At 38.4% G+C, this 24,373-nt stretch overlaps 1 protein-coding gene across 1 annotated transcript in view; it reads right to left on the bottom strand.

Annotated features, from left to right (window-relative positions):
• LOC137276775 (cubilin-like) overlaps positions 1-23,751 on the bottom strand; it is a 28,863-nt gene extending 5,112 nt beyond the window's left edge. The window contains exons 1-22 of the mRNA XM_067808417.1: positions 23,649-23,751; positions 20,698-20,779; positions 19,609-19,733; positions 18,855-19,004; positions 18,074-18,158; positions 16,172-16,299; positions 15,560-15,703; positions 15,031-15,112; positions 13,239-13,366; positions 12,434-12,574; positions 11,144-11,234; positions 10,608-10,729; positions 9,615-9,770; positions 9,234-9,315; positions 7,773-7,909; positions 7,359-7,532; positions 6,580-6,670; positions 5,349-5,488; positions 4,722-4,865; positions 3,427-3,508; positions 2,347-2,477; positions 1,339-1,473 (exon numbers count right to left, since the gene is read on the bottom strand). Coding sequence (XP_067664518.1) covers positions 1,339-1,473; positions 2,347-2,477; positions 3,427-3,508; positions 4,722-4,865; positions 5,349-5,488; positions 6,580-6,670; positions 7,359-7,532; positions 7,773-7,909; positions 9,234-9,315; positions 9,615-9,770; positions 10,608-10,729; positions 11,144-11,234; positions 12,434-12,574; positions 13,239-13,366; positions 15,031-15,112; positions 15,560-15,703; positions 16,172-16,299; positions 18,074-18,158; positions 18,855-19,004; positions 19,609-19,733; positions 20,698-20,779; positions 23,649-23,721 — 2,623 coding nt within the window. The 5' untranslated portion in view covers positions 23,722-23,751. The remainder of the gene's footprint in view (positions 1-1,338; positions 1,474-2,346; positions 2,478-3,426; positions 3,509-4,721; positions 4,866-5,348; positions 5,489-6,579; positions 6,671-7,358; positions 7,533-7,772; positions 7,910-9,233; positions 9,316-9,614; positions 9,771-10,607; positions 10,730-11,143; positions 11,235-12,433; positions 12,575-13,238; positions 13,367-15,030; positions 15,113-15,559; positions 15,704-16,171; positions 16,300-18,073; positions 18,159-18,854; positions 19,005-19,608; positions 19,734-20,697; positions 20,780-23,648) is intronic.
• Between the last annotated feature and the right edge of the window lie 622 nt (positions 23,752-24,373).

Raw genomic sequence — 24,373 nt, 5'->3', positions numbered from 1 at the left:
GTGGCAGTTTCATGTTTTCATAGCCAACTCCGAGTTAAACCGAATAGCTTCTTGGTGGTTACGGAAAGGAGGGAGTGGTGACGAATGAGCTTCATGCTGGATGAAAGTCGGAAGTGATGCAGATGGAAAGCACTTAACTAATTTCCGAAAGCGGACCAAAATATACCTGAACACGGGCCAACGTTTATGATTTTAAGAAGTTTATAACTTCATGATTTAAGTACGCGAGGAGAAGGCAGTCACGTGATAGTGACAATGAAGGCAGTCACGTGATAGTGACAATGAAGGCAGTCACGTGATAGTGTCAATGCACCAATAAAACGAAAGCTGTCGACACCTATGATTTGGCTATAGTCACCTCGGGATATAATATTATTAGTGCTGATTATTGTTTTTGTTCAATGTACAAGTCACAGTATATGACTCGTATGGTAATGGCAGTGAAGTGGTGTTGGTATGGTAATTTTTGTTTATCTGTATCTCACATTAGTTAAAACCCAATTTTATTTGCGTGAAATATGCCTCATTGACATTTCAATTTGCACAACTGCGAATGCCCTTCAATCCCGCAAACAAATGTCCCATATGATAAAATCGTGTATGCCGTTTTTACCACTGACCTGGCGAAAGTCTTGGATTAGATTTGTATATGTAGTTGACATATAATGTACATATTGTGTATGTTTAGCAACACTGCCCAGTAAGTTTATATGATGATTATATTAATGCCCTCACAGACCCGCAAAGGTAGGCCTTCAGCAGCCCGTGCTTGACCTAAAAACGACTATGCTTGTCGCCGGGGGCCACTATGTTATTGGTCCCCAGATAGATGCCCACACTGTTGACCTCTTATCCAAACTCGATTATTTAAAGACCGCCGCAATATAGTATGGAACATTGCTGAGTATGGCTTAAACCTGAACTCACTCACTCACTCACTCACTCCCTTACACATGAAATGAGTAGATCTTACGCCGTTTTGAATACTATTTCATATTTTAAAAAAAAACAACAACAGAAACGTGTAATTTAAGTCAGCAATATTATATAAAACACATGAACCATTCTGCCATTCAATGACACTCCAAAGACTATTTCTACATCCTGTTTAAACATAACTGCATAGTCGCATAAACGGTTAAAATTTCACGGAACGAAATTTGAAAGACCAAAATACAAATTCATTATATGAAGGTTATACAAAGTTTGTTTCAGCTTTTCAAATTTACGATTATGCAACTTGGTCAACTGTATTTAGTCCTTCAGTATATCACATCGCCTATCACATGGCACAAGTAGTAAGTGTCGTAGTAAATGTGCATAATTTTATCAACAAACCTGTTGAGTAACTGATTTCAAAAGAACGTTTTTCGGCCAGCGAGGCATTGATTAAGATGTGTTGTCCGTACACCAGAACCACTGATGCTTCCTCACCACAAAAGAGGCCAATTAAAGGGCTTGCTGACGACTGACCTGAAAACAAAAAAAAAAGTGTGCGGTATTATCACGACGAGCGACACCAGAAATGCACTTCGGACATTGTGTACATGTTAGTAATCGAATCCGGGTGTTTGGAGTCACAACTGAACGCTTTGTGTGTGTGTGTGTGTGTGTGTGTGTGTGTGTGTGTGTGTGTGTGTGTGTGTGTGTGTGTGTGTGTGTGTGTGTGTGTGTGTGTGTGTGTGTGTGTGTGTGTGTGTGTTTGTGTTTGTGTGTGTGTGTGTGTGTGTGCAAGGTGCTCATTCTGGAGTGATGCACCTCGGGGACTATTGTAGAAGCTTCTAGTTCTTTTTAGTTATGCAATCGGAGCCAGTTCGTCTCTCCTCTCCCTATACATCTCAAGCAACAGAAGTGAGTGACGTCCTTTCACGCCGCTTCAAGCCATATTCAAGCAATATCACTGCGACGAACCCCAGAAATGTACCATGTGGGGGAATCGAACCCGGGTCTTCGGCGTGACAAGCGTGACAAGCGAACACTTTAACCACTAGGTTACCTCACCGCCCCGGAAGCTATAAGACAAATATCGCTTGTGGCGATCGTTAGGTTGTGGTTAGTCTTTGTCTAACCCTTTATTCCAAGTTTGATTAGAGTTTCTCAGAGGTGAATTTGCCCATCACTGTCTTTATTGCCGTAATCACCACTCGTGTATTATATTTGCCTTAGAATTTGTATTGCCACTCAATATTATACTGTCTTAGTGAAACCTTTGTATTCAATTCCTCTTCTGACTGATTCCCAATGAATCTTTTAAATAAGTTTCAACTTGGAAATTAACACGGTACAACACCATTACACGTTGGGTTGTCTGATTAAATGTATATTTGTTCAAAAGAAAAAGTATACCATCATATACTCTTATGAAATCCTGGGTACAGTTAGGGCTTTTAATTAATGCAGTCGAGTTGATCGTCAGTTTCATGTGCTTGTTCTCCTCCACTGATGTTCTCCTTATCAACCAAGAGCACGTGCCGCCTCTGGAAATTTATTAAACATGAAAGAAACACTGTATTGCATAAATTTCTGGACTTCAGTTTGGCAACATCACCAGCGAATATATTTTTTCCCGAAAGAGACCTCTTATCACTGGTAGTGTGGACTTTAGACAAAATTTCATTTAGATTGATAAACTGATTTAATAATATGGTGTGTTTGAGTTTTCGTTCTGCAGCTAACAATATACACGCACGGTTGGTACCTCCACCACCTCGGTCTTACATTAACTTTATTTGTATATACTCAGAAAAACAAATAAAGGAACATATGCGTTCCATCATATTTTCCAGTTTTCATCACCAGCTTTGAATATCGCTGTGGAAGGAAATCTCAGAAGACTTACTTAGTGGTATACCGTTATTTGCTTCACTCATTATTATAGTAATATTTCCTGGTAGAGATTTACCCTCCATTACATATCTGGAGTTTCAGTAATCCATTCATTACACGGTAAGGCAGTTTCGTGACTGTGTTGCCCTTATCATCACACGCACGTACTGGAGACTTCTGGCGAAGACGTTATATGTTGTAAATAAGACTTTCCATACTCAGGATTTATTTACCATCTTACGCCCGACGGTTCTGGCAGTTCGGAACACAAGCGTTGGTGTTTTGTGCTTGCTATTTCTTTTTAAAGTTATTATTGTCGAACATACAGAGAGTGTACTGATCCGTTTGGACTTAATTTGTAGAATTTAGATTGAGGTAACACCAGCAATAATTAATAGGGGTACAATTATGGTAATTAGTAACTGAAGATATTTCCATCAGCTTTCATGGTCTCGGTCGCAGTTCGTGCCTTTTGATCGAAAGATTTAGACAATCCGATTACAAGAATTACAATGATGAAGTAATTGTTTGATAATGATGAAGTAATTATTTGATAGATATTTCAAGTTAAGTGATTATGTTTTACGGTAATGTACTTACCGCACTGGACCTTGAACGTTTCCAGGAAATCTAAGTGTACCAAAGCTGCCGATATCTTTTACATAATCACAAGGCACAATTTCTGAAAACATAATATTTAATTGTATTAGCAGTATTGATGTCCTTGCTTTAAAACAGCTTATATATGTTTTTTAAAATAACATCAGGTTTCACAGTATGCATATGTACTCTGTAAAACAATAAATGCAAAAGAGGATTTCAGATGAATGCTTTACGTATTATACACCTAACCAGGTTTTTCAATATGTACTCTTTACGACAAGAAATGCAAAAGTAGTTTAAAGACATACACGTACACTTCATGTGTACACTTACACGTACACTTCATGTGTCATTTCTCAATATATACCTTGTGAAACAGACCACAGTAAAATGTTCAAATTTTCCGCACGGCGTACGGCATGCCACTGACGACGGTTGTTGTGGGTGGCACACATGAATCAGGTGTCGATGTGCCCGATATATCTTACAGTCTCCAAGAGAGTCTGAAACTGCCTGTGGTCATTGGAACGAATCTGATTATGAATTGTGGCCTGGGACAGTGGGTTATATTCGGCAGCTCTTCCTGAAGTGCCCGAATCGACTGCTGACAGGATCGTACACGTTGTTCAAAGGGTTCAGATCTGAACACCTTGAGGGGCCTGGCAGTAATTGTATGCTGCCGGTCCACATGAAGACCGTCGTCAGTCAGACTGGGATTTGTCGTATTGAAAAATCACTTTTGCTCCTTGCATAATGAGAAGGACGATTGACCGAGGGGTGTCGTGTGTGTAACGTTGTGCTGCTATATTGTCCTGGACGTGTACCAGGTGTGCCCGTCCGGTGTGTGAGATGTCAGCCCACATCATTACTCTTTTCCACAAAACCTGTCTACTACATACACGCAGTGTCGAATACGAAGTCTTCGTCTGAACGGAAACAGCATCACATGTCTCGCTACTGTGGTCACACAATGAAATCGCAGCCGACGATGCTGATCTGTCAAACTGACGTCTCGAACAGGTCGTCTCGGGCGAATACCAATTCCTTACCGTCTGGGCTCAAACCCAACCCAGTCGTAGCTTTTGAGCCTATCATCTAGGTGACAAACACGTATGACCCTATCCCGCGCTGCTGTTGTGACACGTGGTCCACCGCGGCCGGATCTGAGAAGGTCAGCCGCTAGGCACAACCGACATGGGTTACTAAATAATTCAGCTGGAGAAAACGCATATATGAACAAACACAGAATGATTATCTTTAACAAAGACTCAATATATAATTTGCCTAGTTACCTGCTGTTTGAATGTACTGCAGACTGAAAGCTTTGGAGAAACCAGATACGTGAAGTTCCACTGCCATTATATTTTGACTGCTCTGGCGCAGCATCAAAGCCTGTCTACTACATTCATAATCGTAATTGGTGGTGTTGGCATAACCTGAAAAACACGAGTTTATGTTATCATCACCTGGTATTCAAGGATCGGCATGGGGTGTTTGTTAGCAAAGTTGAAGGTGTAGCGATTAACAGCATGAGCTGTCTGAGCAGTCTGAGCAACTCCGAGCCTGACCACCCAATCCCACTTATTTACTAATAGTCACTTTTATGACAACGATCTAATGCTGAAGACAAATTCTAACCCAGATCTTCACGGGTTTCCCCCACCATGACATAGTTTGAAAGATGAGATCCTTGAGAGGCATATAGAAGCTTTTATTCAAGTATGGATCATTTTGAATCATTCACCGGACGAAGGGACAATGAAAAATCCTGAAACGGTGTATATACAGTACAAAAGAAGACGACATACATAATATTTTGTCTTACATCTTGAATGTTGTTTTCAAAGCATCGTAATACCTTACCCATTCGCCCGGTGTTTCGTGCTAGTATCTATCCATTATAACGCCATCACTCTTACCGTCGTATATCTTCAACCAAGTAAACTGGGCGTCGCAGTTATAAGGATATGGCCATAAAAGCAGCTGGAAGTTTCTTGAGGTTAGCCGTACCATCTTGGTGCTATCTGTTGTTGTGATGGTCCAGGTACAGTTTAAGAACCTAAAGAAAAGATCGTTCGAAATTAGTTAGCAAATTTTGTAATGAGTATCAACCGGTAACAACACAATACGTGCTGGCCCACTGTGCATGTTGCCCATCAGAAGTGGAAGACTACTGTTTAATAAAACTAACGACATTTCTCCATATGCTAACATACAAATGCCATTCTTGTCAAGGAAGCCCTAAACTCAGCAATACAACGTGTTAGTGGTATACAGTCTAATGACTCGTGTTGACATGGTAACTGACGATTACAATTCATGAATTAAAACAAACGAGAATTACCTCCCTTAGAATTGAGACTTCAGTTACAGACTACACTCGTGTTTGTCCGGAACAAGCCGAGTCTTTACGAGGCGGTTACGGAAAGGGCCGAGTGGTAACAAATGCAGCTATTCATGGTATTCAAACATGCCTTCAGAATATTGAGCACCACCTCACAAAAAGGAAACAAGTGATTGTAATTGTTTAACAGTGGCTGGGTGTACGTGGTAAAATAAATGCATTAGAGTCTGGGAGGAAGGGGAATATCTGAAGGGTGCTCGTCAGCAATTAGGTTTGTGTTGAAGGGAACGCAAAACTGGGATTGTAAATCACCACCATCATCATCATCATCATCATCATCATTATTATTATCAGCATCTTATCTTATAAATCAAGTAGCAAGACAAAATCATGGTGTTTCTGAAAACATGGCTGCTGTTCATGCACAGTATAATGCACGTCAGCGACATGACTATTCAGAGTGAGTGGACCTCCACAGCCAGTTACAGCTGGTACAAATAATGTAATTCAGAGTTAATCTCGTGATCACAATCCAGTGATCAACAATATGGCATGAGCATTCGATCTACGCACATTGGAAGCGATGACATGTTATCCCGTTAGTCGCCTCTCAGAGCGAACATGGGTGAAGATCAATTCACAGGGTCAAAAGACGTTATAAATAAAGTCAACATGAAGTGCCGTGCATGTAAAGTGTGGTTTACTGAAGATCAATTCTAATCCCGATCTTCTCGGGTATCAATGATTATAGAAGTCGAAACAGCTGTTAAGACAATTATATAATATAACACGAGGAAGAATCTCACCCTCTATAATCGTCAGGATAATTCGGTGAGGTTATGTTCTGGATATCATCCGTTGCTGTCAGGGTCCCACCACAGGGAGACACAAACTCGTCTGATTTACAAAATGCATTCTCAAAAATAATATGTACACACCACCAGCCGCTAGTATATCATAACATTGTTTAGCATCAGACTTGATCATCTTCAAATATGCGATAAACTAAGATCTAAGCGCTCTCCTGTTTTGGAACCGATGGAATAATCGCATAAGATATGGTAAACGCTAGTTTTAGTGATTTGCTATTGCACTTAAGAAATAGAGACACAAGGTGAGCGGTTCGGGACGGAAAGTCTTGTGTGTTGGTGAGAATTTAATCTTACTCATGTCATTGTCATGCATCACAGAAAAAGTTGTTTGACAAACTGTCATTAAAATATTGACACAGTTTGTTACGACATAGCAGTGCAGAAAAAGCAACAGCCAGGTGTTCGAGAAGCATGTGCACAAGTACCGACAAAGTTATTGATTCATTAACCTGTGCTGTGCCGTCTTCATCCTTTCTCGCACACCTGGCTGTCAGTCCCTTTCTTTGCACCCCTCCCTCGTAAAACAGTGAACCTAGGAGTAATACAAAGAGTAGGGCCTAGATTTTCGAAGCTATCTTAGCGAAAATGAGTTGCCTGAGTGTCAGATATTAACATTAACTTAGGATTATCTTAGCGCTAAGAGAGCTTCGAAACTCTAGGCCCTGGGTACCCTTGTTAAATACCTATTCCACTGAATGAAAGATACACATTACCGGCAAATATTCCTTGTTTGTATCTCATCCGGAACTTGCTGTTTGTTGTTGCTTGTGTACTGTGGAACTGGACCATCATTAGGGCGGGACTCACAAACGTCGGCAGCTCTTTACCACAGAAGCGGGATTTCTGGGTATTAATGGACTTGAGTGGCGCAGAAGTGCTAAAGGGTCCTTTGAAACAAAAGGAAATCATGCACTTCAGATATTTTGTTATGAGTAATATTCAACGTGTTACATGTTACAACGTGCAACATGCAAGAGGCAAATATATACTGACACGAAAAGAAATGCATGTTTCGTAAAAATGAAATCTCATAAAAGTAACATTTCGTGTTAATGTTATTTATTCAAAAGAAATCAGAGATGCGTTAACTCTGCCAGATCTTAATGGAAGAATGGCAATCCGCTCACCATCAAACACCATTATGTAGTCGCTCGTACACTCGCCATTTACTGGTTCAGGGAGATCTGACTCCAGCACTTCCAGTTTGATCCTGTACTTAAGGCCAGATTCGCCACCTATTTTGTACGTCGTGCAACTTGAATTACTAAAATTGAAAATGGTATCGCATAATTATAAAAAAAAATAACCCAAGTTGCGAAAATGTGAAATTTCGTAAAAGTAAGCGTTCATGTTTATGTCTCCTGTTTGAAAAGTTGACGAAAACGAGTTGTGTTTCTTTTGCTGTTCAGTATAGTTCGGCATTATGGTACTGTTCATGAAAGATACTAATTACTCAAAAGTACTATCATGCAGTATCCAGTATTGCAATACATGGAACAAACTTAAACTTCGACATTGTTACTTTTTGCAAATTACAAAATGGCTTTTTGGCTTTCCAAGGATCGTTTCCTAATTAGTAGCCGTATTTCTTGTATTAACTGTAATGTATAATAAGCTAAGCCTTAAAGAAATGTGTCTCATGCTCAATGTTTTCAAACTTCCAACGCTTCGGAATATGTTATATCTAGATGAAAATACCAAGATAAGAAAAGTTAACATGATATAATTGCACTCATTCATAATCAAGGTACAGTTTATTTCGAACAGATAGCACGAATATTCAGTTTCACACGCACGCGCGCGTGCACACCACCACACATGTACAGACACACACACACGTGCACACATGTACACACACACACGTGCACACATGTACACACACACACACACACACGCGCGCGCGGATACGGATTAATAACATTACAGTGGCCATGGCTCCCGTATATAACAAATATGATTCATTCAGGAACACGTCGCGTTTATAATTTATATTAAAATCACATGAATATAATTGTCACGATTATTTATCACGATAATATAGAGATACACTGAGATACACTATAATTTGTTTGCATTTGAAACAGAATTTTCTCTACATGAACTTCATATACTGACAGAAACATTTAAAGGAACACGGGACAAATCAAGCGTTCCTTTAATGTACAATATTTTCCAGTTTCCATGCGCTGTGGGACAATATATGAAAAAAAAAGATGAACACTGCAATGGAATGACCTTCCCTTATTTGTTTCCCTCAGTATATTAAAAACGATGCTGTGCGGACTGACATATTTTTATCAACTCTTTTAAGACAACCCACCATTGTCTCCACACTGCCAAAAAGATATCAACCGTTATAAAACGAACATAGTGAAGTGACGTTAATCATGACGCCCGCGTTGCTACTGAAATTGTCTTCATTAATAGACGGATCATAGTTACAAATGATGCCACTATTTACGCATGTACTACTTCCCAGCATACATGTCCGAAATCTGGAGTTTCTAGAATAAATAAGTCCCGACTAACGAGGTTTCGTTTTCAGAGGCACCTTTGATTAGTCCTTTGTTTAGAGTAAAACTACAAACCCTGGGAAAGGATTCGGGTACTGCGGTGAGGTGATGTAGGAATATGTGTCTGCAGCTTTAAGCGTTTCGGAGCACTTTAATTCTGCAAACAAGGAGACACATTTACAATATGAACTGTAACAACCCTGAAATTGAAAAGTGTGTTTGTTTGTTGTGTAACGCCACATGTTCTAGCTATATGGCAGCAGTCCATAAACAATCGAGTCTGGACCAGATAATCCAGTGATTAGCAAATAGGATATAATAACGTGTCAACGAAGTGACTCTGACCACCCGATCCTGTTAGTCCTTTTTCACAAACAGAACTTTATCAACATTAATTTTACAATAACTAGAACATTTTAAAATTATTCTATGTACGGTGCGGATAAACATACAAACCCGTTGAGGCTTGTTGATAAGAGACTTCGAACCCTCTGCCGTTGTTGGAGTCGTCAGTGGTAAAGACAAGGGTCATTACATTCCCTGTACTTTGTAACCTGTAACCCTTCAGTTGTCCACACAAAGTTCTCAGGTGGGGACTCGAAGAACTACCCCCTGTGAACATTTAAGTTGTACCAAATTTACATCACCTCGAACATGTGTAAAGAGAAGTGACAAAACCCGTCACACATCCATAAGTAATCCGTATATTTGGATTACAGTTTTCCAAATCTGCTTTTCTGTCTTTGACAGGCGATACGGGGTGAGGTAAAAAAGTTCGTATTACTCACAACCGACTACTGGCATACAATGGTCATTCATGAAATTCCCGTGAAAGTACCTCGCAACAAACAGTGTCAGTATTGTGATAACTGAAAGAGCAATACACTACTAATAACATTGAGAATTCTAAAACTGAGTACATGTCCTTACACTAGAGGGCACCAACGCAAGCAGAACCCAGGAGTACACTTATGACCTGACATCCAGTGATTAATAACCTGTTTCGAAATTTGAAAGTCTCACCTGTGTGGAAGCGATTTGCCAGTGATGAATCCAAGACTATCAGGGAAGGTCAACAAGTTTTGAGAAGTTCTCATATCAGTAGTGTATCTCTCTTCCAGATATCACAATGAATAATACTGTTTGTTTCGAGGTGTTAAATGACCAATGTATTCAATACTACTAGTGGCCGTGCTGTTTCACATATCTAGTGAGTCCTACGAACGTTTTCACTTCCCCTCGTATGTACCTCGAAGGTGGAGGTATTCATTTCACTGATCAACATAGGTATATCCTATTAGTGAAAAAGTTAAGGTTTTGTTTTGTTTGAAAGGCTTTACCGCATGCACAGACAACTAGAGACATACAAAGTCATGCTGAATTAGTTAAAATTGTATGCTGTCATTACTCTGTTTCAGAAGATAACTTTAATTAAATTCAATTGCATACCGTCGTATATCTTGAGGCTATCCAAAAGACACTCATCACCAACTTCTACATCAATGTCATCTACATAGAGATTGACGAAGCTTTCATTCAGGGCTGTAATTGTCCAAGTGCATGTTTGGGATCTGTAAAACGAAGTACAACTTAATTCGTTGCTATAAGCAACTACTGTATGTACAGTTGCTCGGTAATACTAACTTGATGATTATATCTGGACACAGAAACATACATGGACAAACAGACCATGGCAATTCTTTGAGAGATTGTCAGTTTCGACTTCCTTAATAGGGTATGTTGATCGGAGGTTTCAAGCTGCCCAAGATTCAATCTGCCAGCACCTATCCTAACCCATACTAAACGGTGCCTTCATCCTGGTAAGTGTCAACTCTGGAGATTTTCTCTAGCATAAGATGATGCTAAACAACAACAAGCTTGCAAACCCACACAAATGGGTAACAGCATGTGTTTAAATTGCCTAAACTCTTCCAAGGTTATATAACCAGTTGTGATCAGTTGAACACGAGGATGTTTTAATTTACCTCAGATATGCTCTTGGATAACCCGGAGAAAGTAGTTGTTCACGTGTTGAAGCTGTCAATGTCCCTCCACACGATGACGATGTAGGTGTTACTGTAAGGCACAGTGGCTCGATATTACTTGTAGGCAACCGTACAACATATCTCAGAGTTAAACGTCATTGAGATTTAACTTATTTCATATTTTTGAAGTAAATGACAATTGAAAGCAAATCATGTAAGACATATATCTTCAGTGAATACACCTGATACCATTTGTTTCAGGAACTGGTCTTCCCGTCGTATAAGAGGCGACAAGCAATAAGGCTCGCTGACTTCACATAAAACATGATGTCAAACACCTAGCTATTTACCACGGCGACCTTAAACAACCAACCAATTAAACAGTTTATCTTAATTTGTTTCCGTCTGATATGCGTTGGTCAGGCGACACATGACGGTTTACGTATTTATTTTCTTTAAATATAAAAATGCGCGTCATTGTAATGGGTTTGTCGTTAACCCAACTTCTCTCTTGCAAGGAGTGAGACGTTTGGTGTACGTACTAACACCGTTATCAACCTGGTCAGCCACTTACACTCGGTATGCAGCAATTTATACTATGTTCTTCCTGTATCAAATTGTTGACTTGCTTGATAACTGTGTTAGTACCCACAGCGAAACGGCGCACTCATTGCAGTAAAGAAGTTGACTATCCGTGATAAAGAGGTTGACTATCCACAGAACTTGGTTGTCCTTCACCTTTACAACTGCTAAAATGCTTATCAAGGAACTTCTTGTGTTTGTCGCTTCCACTGTCGTAAAATTGTTTGTTTGTAGTTTAGAATGAAGCCCGTTTCCCCTTACAAACTCAAAGTTAACAGGTATGAGTTACTGTGTTATGAATGTCTTGAAACGTGACCTACCTTGTTTCTGTTTGCATTTAGAACGAAATCCTCTCTCTTTTAGGGTGAGTAAGTGAGTGAGTTTAGTTTTACACCGCTCTCAGCAATATTCCACCCATATGGCGACGGTTTGTAAATAATCGAGTCTTGACCAGACAATCCAATGATCCAAAGCATGAGCATCGATCTGCGCATTTGGGAACCGATGACATGTGTCAGCAAAGTTAGCGAGCCTGACCACCCGATTCCGTTACTCGCCTCTTACGACATGCATAGTCGCCTTTTATGGCAAGCATGGGTTACTGCAGGTCTATTCTACCCCAGACCTTAACGGATCCTTTCCTTTAGAAACTCAAAGTTAAAAGGCATGGGTCATAGTGTTATGTATCTCTTGAAACGTGACACCAACCTTGTTTCTGTTTGTATTTCAACCGAAACCCTGTTGCTTGGTTGCTTCCGTCAGTTGTGAAGATAACAGTCATGTTTGGTCCGTTACTTTCATATGTGGGTGTGTTTGTTCCACAGAACGTCCCGAGTTCTGTTGTGTCAGCTGAGGTTGTAATAGAAGGTGACATATAAATTTACGAACCTGGCAACATGCTTCACACATGTGACAGATGCATTTCGTCTTCTTTCATGAACTCCACGAACACATGCAGATGTGTTACAGTTCTCGATACTTCATGATTTTCAAACTCATATGAAAGTTCTTTTCATCTATAATATCTTATACTTCTGAATATGTATGTGTTAAATGTGAAACTGTATGAGATAGTTTGAAAATTAAAGCTTTTTATCACATAAAATATTGCTTGAAGCTTGAGATAAATCACTACAAAATCTCGAGAACTTTAGGCACTATGAATTCCAGTCCAACATTGTACGACGATTTTGTTGTCACGCTAACATTGTCTCCACCCATAGTACCGATTAATCCTGCATTCGTATGTTTTGTATAACTAATTGATATCACATTAGATATACATACCGGACAAAAATAGTCTGGGTAAATTTGGAAATTATGAATAATGATCGATCTACTAACTGACATACTGATAAAATATCAATCATAAAAATACCAATATCCCTAACCTATTTTGTCCAGTGTATTTCGAAGCAAACACTCTAAGACTTACAACTGCTAAACTAAGTAACATAATCTTGAATTTCGTCAGCATTGTTTTTATCAAAACAAACTGTAAAGAGAAACTCACAGTTCATCACAGTCACTCTGTCGCTGCTGCAAGATGTGGAGGTGTCGGCGATGTTGGAGGCGACAGCAGTCAGTTCCACCACAGCATCGTTGTCCATGGCAACGATTGTCCAGCGGCAGATAAGGTTACTGGAAGAATAAGGCATCATGTACACGAAGGAAGTTACAGATTTTCAACCAGGGCAGAGGCAAATGATACGACCAACGTAGCGAAAGATTTCTTTACATAATGAACAGAACACTTTGATTCCCTCATGTTGAATCATCATCCATTGACTTTGTAAGGTCTATCACCAACTGTCCAGTATTATTCTTCATTCATAGCATCAATGCTTCGTGTATCTGTCGGCAAATAATATTTTCATAAGAACTGTTAATTATACTTTTGGATGTCCTACTGAACTGTGATTGTAAATTCATCTAAACTATACATACTGTATATTCCTGCATAATGCACAATTGAACGCCGCTGGGCAGATGCATAATATTCTTCGGTACCACAAGTTTATATGTTCATTAAACTGGGATCGATGTGGCTATATTCAGTCTGTATCAGTATAGATGCTATACAGCTAGTGTAGGTAGGTACACGTGTAATTGTTATCGTCAGGTTACACCCAGTGTATACAGTTTTCACAAAGTCCGTTACAGCTGTTACAGCATAATTTGTCTTCGCATATCGTCTCCATCGGTGATACCAATTACGCTAAATACTGTAAGCAGGTTACTCATACATAAGTTACTTAGATCACAACATGTACACACTATCTTGTGACGTTTTATGCAAGGTCACTGCGTTATACGTCACTTGTATTGGTGGACGTGTAGATTTTGCAAAGCGGAAAAGAAATTAAATTAATGAATGGAATGTCATTTATCAAAACAGTCTGCAACAACACGTTTGATCTCTTTTCATTAAACTTTGCTTCCCTAGGACTATTTCTTTGTTGACACACTTCTGACGTTTTCTGCTCTTGACCGTAGCATCCGTACCAATAAAAACAATACAAATCCGTTGGGGTTTTTGAGATTCACGTGGAAGTGCTACACGTTAAAGGGTGTAATCCTAGCAGCATTAACGTCTACAATTTGATATATTACTCGTTAATCAAGTGGAATGTGGTGTTTCTCATGTTATACAAGTTGACATTCACTATCAAACTAAAAGTGCTTTATGGTTCAACTTCTTTATTATACAAGGTCACAACGTGTCGAGACAGATTCTAGTCTCTTCTTCACATCACTTCACTTCACCTGAAGAAGAGACTAGAATCTGTCTCGACACGTTGTGACCTTGTATAATAAAGAAGTTGAACCATGAAGCACTTTTAGTTTGATATTTCCAACTTCTAAATGCCTTTGACACAACTGACATTCACTATGTTGCACTTTAATAAATGCCGTTACTCAGCTGCAACCATGGGGGACCTTGACAATATTCATAACAGAAATATCAATATAATGATTTCACGATTCTTTTCATAGAGTAAACATATATCTATCCTTGCTTGGATCTTTGCACCAACTCTTCTTATTTTCTATCATCTATCTGCCACGTATCAAATTCAATCTGAAAATTGGTTCCAGAGGGTTGGGCAGTTCGAGCAACTGTTTCAGTTGGTTCATTCTCTATTTCATACACATTGCGGCGTCAAACAATGCACAGCCACTTCTAAGTTGAACCAGAGGATGTAAACGTAACTATTATTCATTACGACTTAAATAGGTCTTGGGTTACAATGATATATGTTTTTCAAGCACAAATCGCCCGAATAAATACTGTCCAGTATTACCTAAAGTATTGAGTCGGGTACCCTGGGGACATGATGAAAGAGTCCGTGTCTGTGGCTTCCACTTGCATGGAACAATCTTCCTCTGAAAGATATGAAGATACGCCTCGCTAAATTGTATAGCTCATAACATCTTGTATAACATCACTCAAATAAAGATTTTTTTGTATTGTTTTTTCCGGGTATGTTTGAGGGGAATACGTTTTTCACAAATTTCCAACATGAAAATGGTTCTTGTTTTACGTGCATTATGTGGGCATCTGAAAGACCATAGATTACAGTAATCCAACAGGTGTGTACTCACAAGTACAAACGGACAATACAAGAACACAATAAAAATAACAAAGGCGGTAAAATACATAAAGCATAAAATCAGTAAGTGTTTATAACGAATGTTTTATGACATTTAATGTTGCAACAATGAAAACCTAAAATAGCTTATCATAAGTATCGCTTTATTATTCCTGTTATTATATTACTTGCTATCACTATGATTTACTTTAATGACGTCAAATATATCAATAAATCTCACTTGGGACACTCCGGTATTCAGCAGAAAATCCTTTATTGACCTTTGACACATCTGATATGAATACGACCTTCATGTTATTTCCTCCTTGATAACGTGAGGCCACTGTGCCACAGATAGTAGCAACCGGGTCATCGCCACCTGAAACTAGTGCGATATTGATTTATGCAGACATTGTGTATCGGGGATTCAGCTGTGCATAGCCACGGTTGTTAGCATAATGTTCGCACACAATTTGGTTATATTGTATACTATATACGTGTTCCAGATTAGATTAATTATATCAGGATAGCGGTGTTTTGATCATTGTACATATGAGGTAACGTCCATTATTACAGAACGACTCCAAAGATAAAATAAGCAGGAAGTCTTTGCCAAATGGTCTCCTCGTCACAAACACACGCAACGACAAGACAAAACACAAGCACGGATATTTGCTGACAAACCAGGGATCACAATCGATGCAAACCTGGGATTCGATCACTATGAGCACGTCCTGATGGAATCAGACCCCACCCTGAATTGCAATGCCTAAACCACTGTACTGCTGCATACTTATATACATACTTTCGATGCCACTGAAGTTTTACATTCAGAAATAGCTTAATGCATTACTTGTATTTGTCACGCCGATGCTGTCATAACGACAAGAGTCAGCTGATTGAACGTCAACGTCTGTGAACTCCAGCCGCACGCTGTCTGACGCATCAGCCGTTTGAATTGAATACTGACAGGTTAAATTGCTGGAAAACAATCACATGGCATATATATTACATGGCAAAATAGAAGATATATTGATAAGAAATAATCTAACGTAAACTGTCACATCAATGTATATGCATATACATGCATATGCTTCCCTTCAAAGTTTAGACTCACTTAAAACACTCACTTTATAGACAGACAGACAGACAGACAGACAGACAGACAGACAGATAGATAGATAGATAGATAGATAGATAGATCTTTCCAACGTTACGAATTTGGTTTACAGTACATCAGTTCATCCATAAACAGTATCTTTAAACAGTATGGAATATTTTGCAAACAGTTGCCTGTAATAAGTAGCTATATTCACACTATTGAGTCTAAACTTTTGATGGGACGCATGAATATGTCTGAGGATATTATTTTGGAGTGAAGACTGTCACACAGCAATTCAAATTAAATTTTCTTAAAAACATTTATTGTTCAGTATCCACGCTAGGAACTGGTTTATAGCTATTGTTTATTCTGAGTTAGGATATGTGTCATTTATTTTCTTGTCGTGTAGCACTTAATATTCCTGCTCATGGCGAAGGCCGGTAAATCTTTGTGTCTGGACCCAACAAACCAATGATCGATGTTGTGAGCAACATTTCCCGTCGTCGGGGGTAAGGGCAGTATAAACCAAATTAACGAGTCTAACCACCCGATCTATGTGTTCGCTTCTCACCTTTATATATTTGTTTGCATGTTTATTTGTATTTTAGCAATATTCAGTGGGTCCTGCATGACCACTGGTCTACACAACTGGGATACGATGACAAATATGAACCAAGTCAGCGAGACTGATCCTTGCCTCTAACCATGGGTTATTGAGGAACAGTTCTAACGCAGGTTTTCGCTGATTTTGTATCTCACGAGGCTGCAAGTATGGGTTGCTCGTGACTACTTCTGACTCGGAGTCCTCAAGTTATCTTTGCCGTAATATTAGGTGATGACAGTTTGCTACTGCCCGTCGTCATGGGTTACAGTGTCAAATATGTTGACTGATTTATAAAATCATGTTTTTTTTCCACACCAACATTACATAGCTGAGTGTTATCAGGAGCGGTGTTACACTACATGAAATCAATCATTCAGTACAACTGTGTTTATGCATCGCAAATTTTCTTCTAAGGGTTGATATTGCATAATACATATTTTACATAATACATATTTTAGTCAACGAAAACGGCTTACTTTATTGGTAAATTGATACCTGATAGACATTTTGTACAGAATTGAGTGTTGACGTATCATGTTCTTTCACTGTTGCCTAGCAGCTGCGTTCTGGTGCAATTCGAGTTTTACAAGCTCAGACAGATTGATCAAAGTAGGGACGTAAATAGAGATATATAATCATCAAGTAAAAACAAACCTAACAGATTTACGTTATATCGCATCCATAAGTTGATCATTGACAGTTCCAGGTTAATGAATAAAATAACTCGTCTTCAGCAACCCATGCTTGTCATAACTGACCACTAGATGTTTGAATTAAAATTCAGTAACCCATGTTTGTCAATAAGAGGCGACAAAAGGGTTGGAGTTGGGGGGTCGGGTGTCGGTCCGTCTAGTTAACTTGGTTGACATGTCATCATATCCCAGTTACGGAGACCGATGCTCATGATGATGATCGCTGGATTGTCTGGTCCAGACTCCATTATTTACAGACCGCTGCCATATAAATGGCATTAAACAACACACAAACAAAATGATTGAATGAATGCAACTAGTATAAAATAACAATACAAGAAATATGTAACACTTTACTTGAAGTAGTCGATGGGGTAGCCGGGTGAGTAGAAGGTCTTCACGTCCCGAGTAGCCGTAAATGTGAAGGTGCAGAGCGTTGTTCCTACAGAAAATATAAATCCATCTTCAGTCACATGTCTGATTATATGAACTCGACCTACGAATACACCCCGTTTATTCATCGCTTCAGTCATGGGAGCCATACCATTTTCATGCAGTAGAGAGGTACACAAAGTACATAGTACACACTTCCTGATGGCCGACTTCCATTCTGTAAGAGGTGGCTCAGTGGGTCAAAACTGCTGACTTTGTGTGATAACTGTTAGAATGTCTTATTCCGAGTGTGAGTTCGAATCCTGGATGGGACTCAACACCAAAGAAGTACTAGAATCTGGACTTTACTTAGAAAGTGTAATCCCAAATATAGAAAGTGTAATCCCAAATATATGTTAGTTATACATACAGCGTAGTCCGAGGTATATTGAATATGCATAACACCTAGTGATATAGTTACTGTGACAGCCGTGCCAAATTCTTCATGATTTGATATGTAATACTTGAAAGATGTGTTCATTTGATGTGTTCTATAAACTATACACAACATTCCACTGATTTAGACGATACCGTAATAATGCTAGAAAAGGTATAACTCTAAAAGCATTGTTTTTCTTATCTTTCATATTCTAGTTTGTCTCTAATGGTTGATGTAAAGAAGAACGTAAATGTTGAACAAAGAAAGGTTTAAACTTTTTTTAAAAAATGTTTTTGTGTAGTTTTTTTTCGCGTGAGCGATACATACTGTCTCCCTCGTAGTATCGGAACTGGAAGCCTCTTGTCTCCAGGTTATCGTTGGAACGAAATTCAAGGTATAGGTTCTGTCCAGTTGAGGCCAAGAACACACGACTGTCTCCGCACAACGTGTCCAGCTTAGTCGCTGTGTTAGAGTTACCTGTAGTGAAATGAATGAATAATGCTGTACGCCGCCTGCATTACAAATTGTGTGATGCATATACAAATATCAATAATACAACTTTCGACATGAAATATATGAAAGCATAATACAGAAATATAAGTTTTTTCTATGTTGAACTTCCCAATTTCTAAAATGTCACGTAAAGAAGATGGCAGCATTGCTGGGACAAAATAAATAAATACTCGTTTTATTTAGTGTCACGATAAAAAATATTGTATACAATGAACTCAGGAAATCAATCAATAATAATTAGAATATGTTCAATTAATACACAATCAAAAGCTTGATTTAATTGTATGCTTGTGGTGGATATTTAAAAATGGTAATTTCTACACCTTTTGTGAAAACGTTCAGTTCAATATACTGAATGAAAATGAATCACCCTACCGCTTTATAATGTAGGTCTGTGTTTAATCAAGTCTGGATCAGACAATAGTGTGGTCGCATTGTGATCAGCAAAGCACGCCCCCATGTAGGAGGACCTACTACCGACCACGTCACTGAGCCTAACCCCATTCGGTCGCCTCTTAAACCTTGCTGGATTCTAACCCAGAATCCCTCTGTGATATATAGATCTTACCGTCGTATATGCTGACTGAATCATCGACACAATCAGTAGAAGGTTGAATCATCACGTCCACCATCTCTAGAACTACATTCATGGAAGGGTCCGATGTTTGAATAGTCCATGAACAGGTTTGAGAGCTGAAATCATTAGTTAGTATTCATCAGTGGAAAGTGGAATGGACTATATATTCTGACGCCATTATGCATTTCAATTACCACATAAAAAATAGTTAAATTTACGAAGCTGCTATAGAAAAGCGCGTCTGAAGTTAATACATTCAATATGTACAGAATGTACACGTGCTTTGTATGTCCTTCATGTACATTTTTTACACTACGATGCAACAGATTGTAATTACTTTACAGGTAATGGTCACTTGAATTCCACATACTTCAAAACGACATATGCATCTCAGTCAGGGTTGCTCTTTGCATGCTCTTACGTCAGCTTGAAGCATGCTATTATACAACACAAACTTAATGAAAGTACTTGTTGACAATGTGTATACTGTTTTATACATACATGCATACATACATACATACATACATACATACATACATACATACATACATACATACATACATACATACATACATACATACATACATACATACATACATACATACATACATACATACATACATACATACATACATACATACATACATACATCGTGTGTAAAGGTCCAAACAGGGAAATATCAGATATAATTCTGTCGTTCATGGAAATTCGGAAATGCTTACGTCGGACAAAAATGCTTGGGACCTTCCTATTCTGACTGAACACCACCAGCTTAAAACCATATTAGAAACAATATCGAAATACAACTATCAACCATTTTTGTGTTTCGAAGACGGTGTTCTTTACGATAACGTCTTCTTTCGTTAATACCACATACACTTACTCGAATAATCTCATATACCACGTAAAAATACTCCGTATATTTCTACATCAAATGCAGCTGTCAAACTATCGCGGTATCCTATTATAACTTCATGAGTCGGCCAACGTTTGCACAGTTTCGTATTGCCTCAACGCCTCAATGTTAAAAGCGATCCCAATAGTTACTCACATTGCAAACTGTGTAAAAAAAATACTCACGGTTCATATTTGATAGGGTATCCTTGTGAGGTGAGGAGCTTCTTTTCAGACGTTGCAGTTAGCACCGTACCACACGGTGTAGCTGTCATGTAAATATAAAATATATTGACGAGAAATATTACGGCGAGAAATCTCATGTTGACGTCTATAAAATTCAATTGATAAAGGATATACTTTGAAACACTGTTCTTCATATTACTTATAAAATTCAGTTGATGGAGGATTAGGAAAATATTTGAAACATTGTCATCATAATATCTATCAAATTCAGAAGATGAATTAGAAGGAAAATACTTTGAAACAATGTGTCCTTCGTATTATTTATAAAATTCAGTTGATTAAGTATTAGGAAAATATTTTGAAACATTGTCATCATAATATCTATCAAATTCAGATGATGAATTAGTGGGAATACACTTTGAAACGCTGTTTTTCATTATTTTCTATAACATTTCAGTTCGTGAATAAAAGAGAATATTCAGACATTGATATTCATAAAATCTCCCCTTTTACGTGGATTAATTCAAAATGACGTTAAATGAGGTTGAGATGGAAATGTTTACATAAATGTCAACATGACATTATGGTACCGTTATATAGTGAGGTTCCACACAAAGTTGATCATTTGAAATGCGACAGTTTTAGTAGTAAATACTACAACCATGTTCTTAAGGCTTGATGGACATCGTGAACCTCTTGGCACAAATTAGTTTGGTTTGCGTAATTGATTTGCCACCAGAGGCCATGCTACAAAACAACAACAGATCATGAAAGCACCTCATAACTTTAACATTCTTTAATTATTTGTGTCAATACGATGTAGCGAAACAGTATCGGAGTTCATGAACAAGTCTAGGGTTCGTTATATATTTCTTGCTTCAGGAAACCCTGGAAAAATAGTTATGTTCGGTTACGTTTCATATTCTTGAGCGATAAGATTTTTAAATCGTTGATTATACTGAAGTACATTGGTGATTAATTATAGCATTCACTAACATTTTTGGGATCTGAACACTGAATACGGACAGCCGCATATTTGAACCGAGCACTTGGTCCTCGGTGTGGGCCAGGCGAAAATGTATGTTAAGACATTCGTGTCAGTTAAAGAGGAGACAAATTATTTTTTTTGCCAAGGTTTCACAACACCAGATCTATTCCATGGACATGTTTGGTGTCCTGGGGGAAAGATACCGGAAAGAAACGAAATTGTTGTCGACCATTTGGGAAAGAAAACTATGTTTTGAAGCACAGGCCAGTGTGTGAAATAGTGTATGCATTTGCAAGCCAGTCGGCCAATCAATGCCTGAAAGTTATAAGCCCACAAAATAAGTCACTAGCACGAAATTTGAATGTTGACACTGGTTTCAACATTAAGCTGTCTGCATGATGAACATTTTTATCATGCCATACTCTTGTGTAATTTAACTTAACAAGTCATTTACCAATGACAAGAAAAATCACTGATCAGTTGTACCAGTGACTGTGGAGATTTACTGGCCACGGGCATGTGTAAATGTATAAAATAGACGTTTTCTCATCCACTGTATGCCCAGTGAATAACTTGTTGTAAGACGATCATATATGCACAATCTGCAAAACGCAATATATTACTTTATTCTCATTATATGCGATTTGAGGGCGGTATCAGAAACAACTTCAGTATGGTACAAGCATAGTATCATATTCGCATTTTTAAAAAATCAGAAAAGCACTGTAAAACACTGAATTACTATATGTAAACCCGACATAATCTTTTTCGGAGATAGTAGAGACAGGTTCTATATTCATGCTAATATAACTATTTGAACATGAATTTTACCTTACTTCTAAACACACGATAACCTCTTTAAAATAATATTCTGTGCAATAAAAGGAGAAAACTTCTTTAAAAGTATCGATTCGGACAATATGTTAGCAGGCCACGTTTTCCAACCTGAACTGATTTAAATAATGAGATAATCCTGAGCAATTTTTTTCAAAATTTGCTGATTAGTAATTATCAGGTTATAGTCCAACAAACTACCAAACGTATGGTTGAAATACATATTTATTGATAAATATATGTAAAATTGCATGGTTTTGTAATAATGGGTGAAGTATAAATTGTGAGTAAAGACGTTCATATAATTAGTAAGTAAAATTTAGTATGTAATAATCGTATTATGTATTAATGCTTTGAATTTTTAAACAAAAAAGGACATATTTGCGCCAAAAAGAATGGGCACATATTTGTGTTTTCAGCTGATAAATAATAACATTAAACAACTGCTTCATGTATATGTTTTCAGACATTGCCCAAAACCTGCAATGCCTTAAATCTTTCTACAATACTTTCCTTTTCTATAATGTCTAAATAAAAAACGAACAAAATCCATTTCTACAATCTGCAAACTAATTTAAAGATTTAATCAGTTATTTTATACCTATACCCATTACGCCCGATTCCCTGAAAAAATAGAGTTGTTAAAACAAATTGTTTGGTTTCCAAGCAACTGCATATTTTGATACATATACAGCACGATCTTAAAAAAAACATCCTGGCATTTAACACCCTCACTGTCCCAATCACTGATTTAAATGCACATGCTCCATTGTAGTATCGACTGCTCATTTGTTGGGGTTTTTGTAAAGAATGATCATATAATCTGAAACCAATAGCTTGAAATCTTTGTATATGCACAATTAACACTTTGTGGTTTCTTTAAAGAGATGGGTTGGAAAGGCGATATACTCCATTCACTGCTTTGTGTTGTGCTTTTGCTATCCTGCTGAGGATGGAAGCTGGACGTAAGGCGTAGCTGTACGTTATACATCATTGAAAGACGATCGCACTCATGCCTCATCCTACTGACCTACATGGTCCAGAGACTCGCTTTCGAAGTAAGCGATCATTGTATACCGGTAAATAGCTGATCAAGTGGTCGAGATGAAGACCATAAAGATTAGCTCACCTGACGTTAAGGAAAGGTGGAGAGGGGCCATTACACAGGTGAACACGAAATATCTCCAGTAAGCTCGGTCCATGCTGGCAGGTGTTAGTCCGATGATTATGTGGACTGCGGGTGTGTTTTTAAAGTCTTGCCCAATGCACTGTGTAAACAATGATAGTCTCGGTGATAAGCTCGATAGGGGCCCTTCCTTAAACTGTATAGACAGCGATCAGTACCTGCGCACCAGTCCCGCGGTGGAATATGGGTCATGCTTGCACGTGATACGTCCACGTGGGCGGGGCTTAATTAGCATAATATTATCTTGCTCTTTTTCAGTGCTCTGTGTTTTCTTACAACAGTCATCGTCTCTGAGACAACGTTTGTAACACTGTATATAGCATAATCTGGGAATCATCTACAGCAAATCAAGGAGTCCTGTATATATTTATGCCCTGAGTGTTTGCGTATTTACAATAATTCATTTAATTTCAAACGAATATATTTCGGGGTTTTTTTAATGACTGGTTTGCATCTATTTGGGGAGTTCACTGCTGGGACTGTACAAAACAATCCATCTCAACCTTCATGTAAAACCCCACTTGAATGGCTTGAATTTCGCAATCTGTATAGAGTGACACTCTCTCCCACATCTCAGTACCTTTCCATACACAAGTAGTCGTCAGTTAAACAAGTGCAAGTCAGGGTCTAGCGCTGTTGTAGGGCACACTCCCACGCAAATAACGTTA

This window comes from Haliotis asinina, chromosome 3 (assembly GCF_037392515.1).
Source record: "Haliotis asinina isolate JCU_RB_2024 chromosome 3, JCU_Hal_asi_v2, whole genome shotgun sequence".
Lineage (NCBI taxonomy): Eukaryota > Metazoa > Mollusca > Gastropoda > Lepetellida > Haliotidae > Haliotis > Haliotis asinina.
Note: the sequence above shows the minus strand (reverse complement) of the source record. Positions and strands in the feature narration are given on the sequence as shown.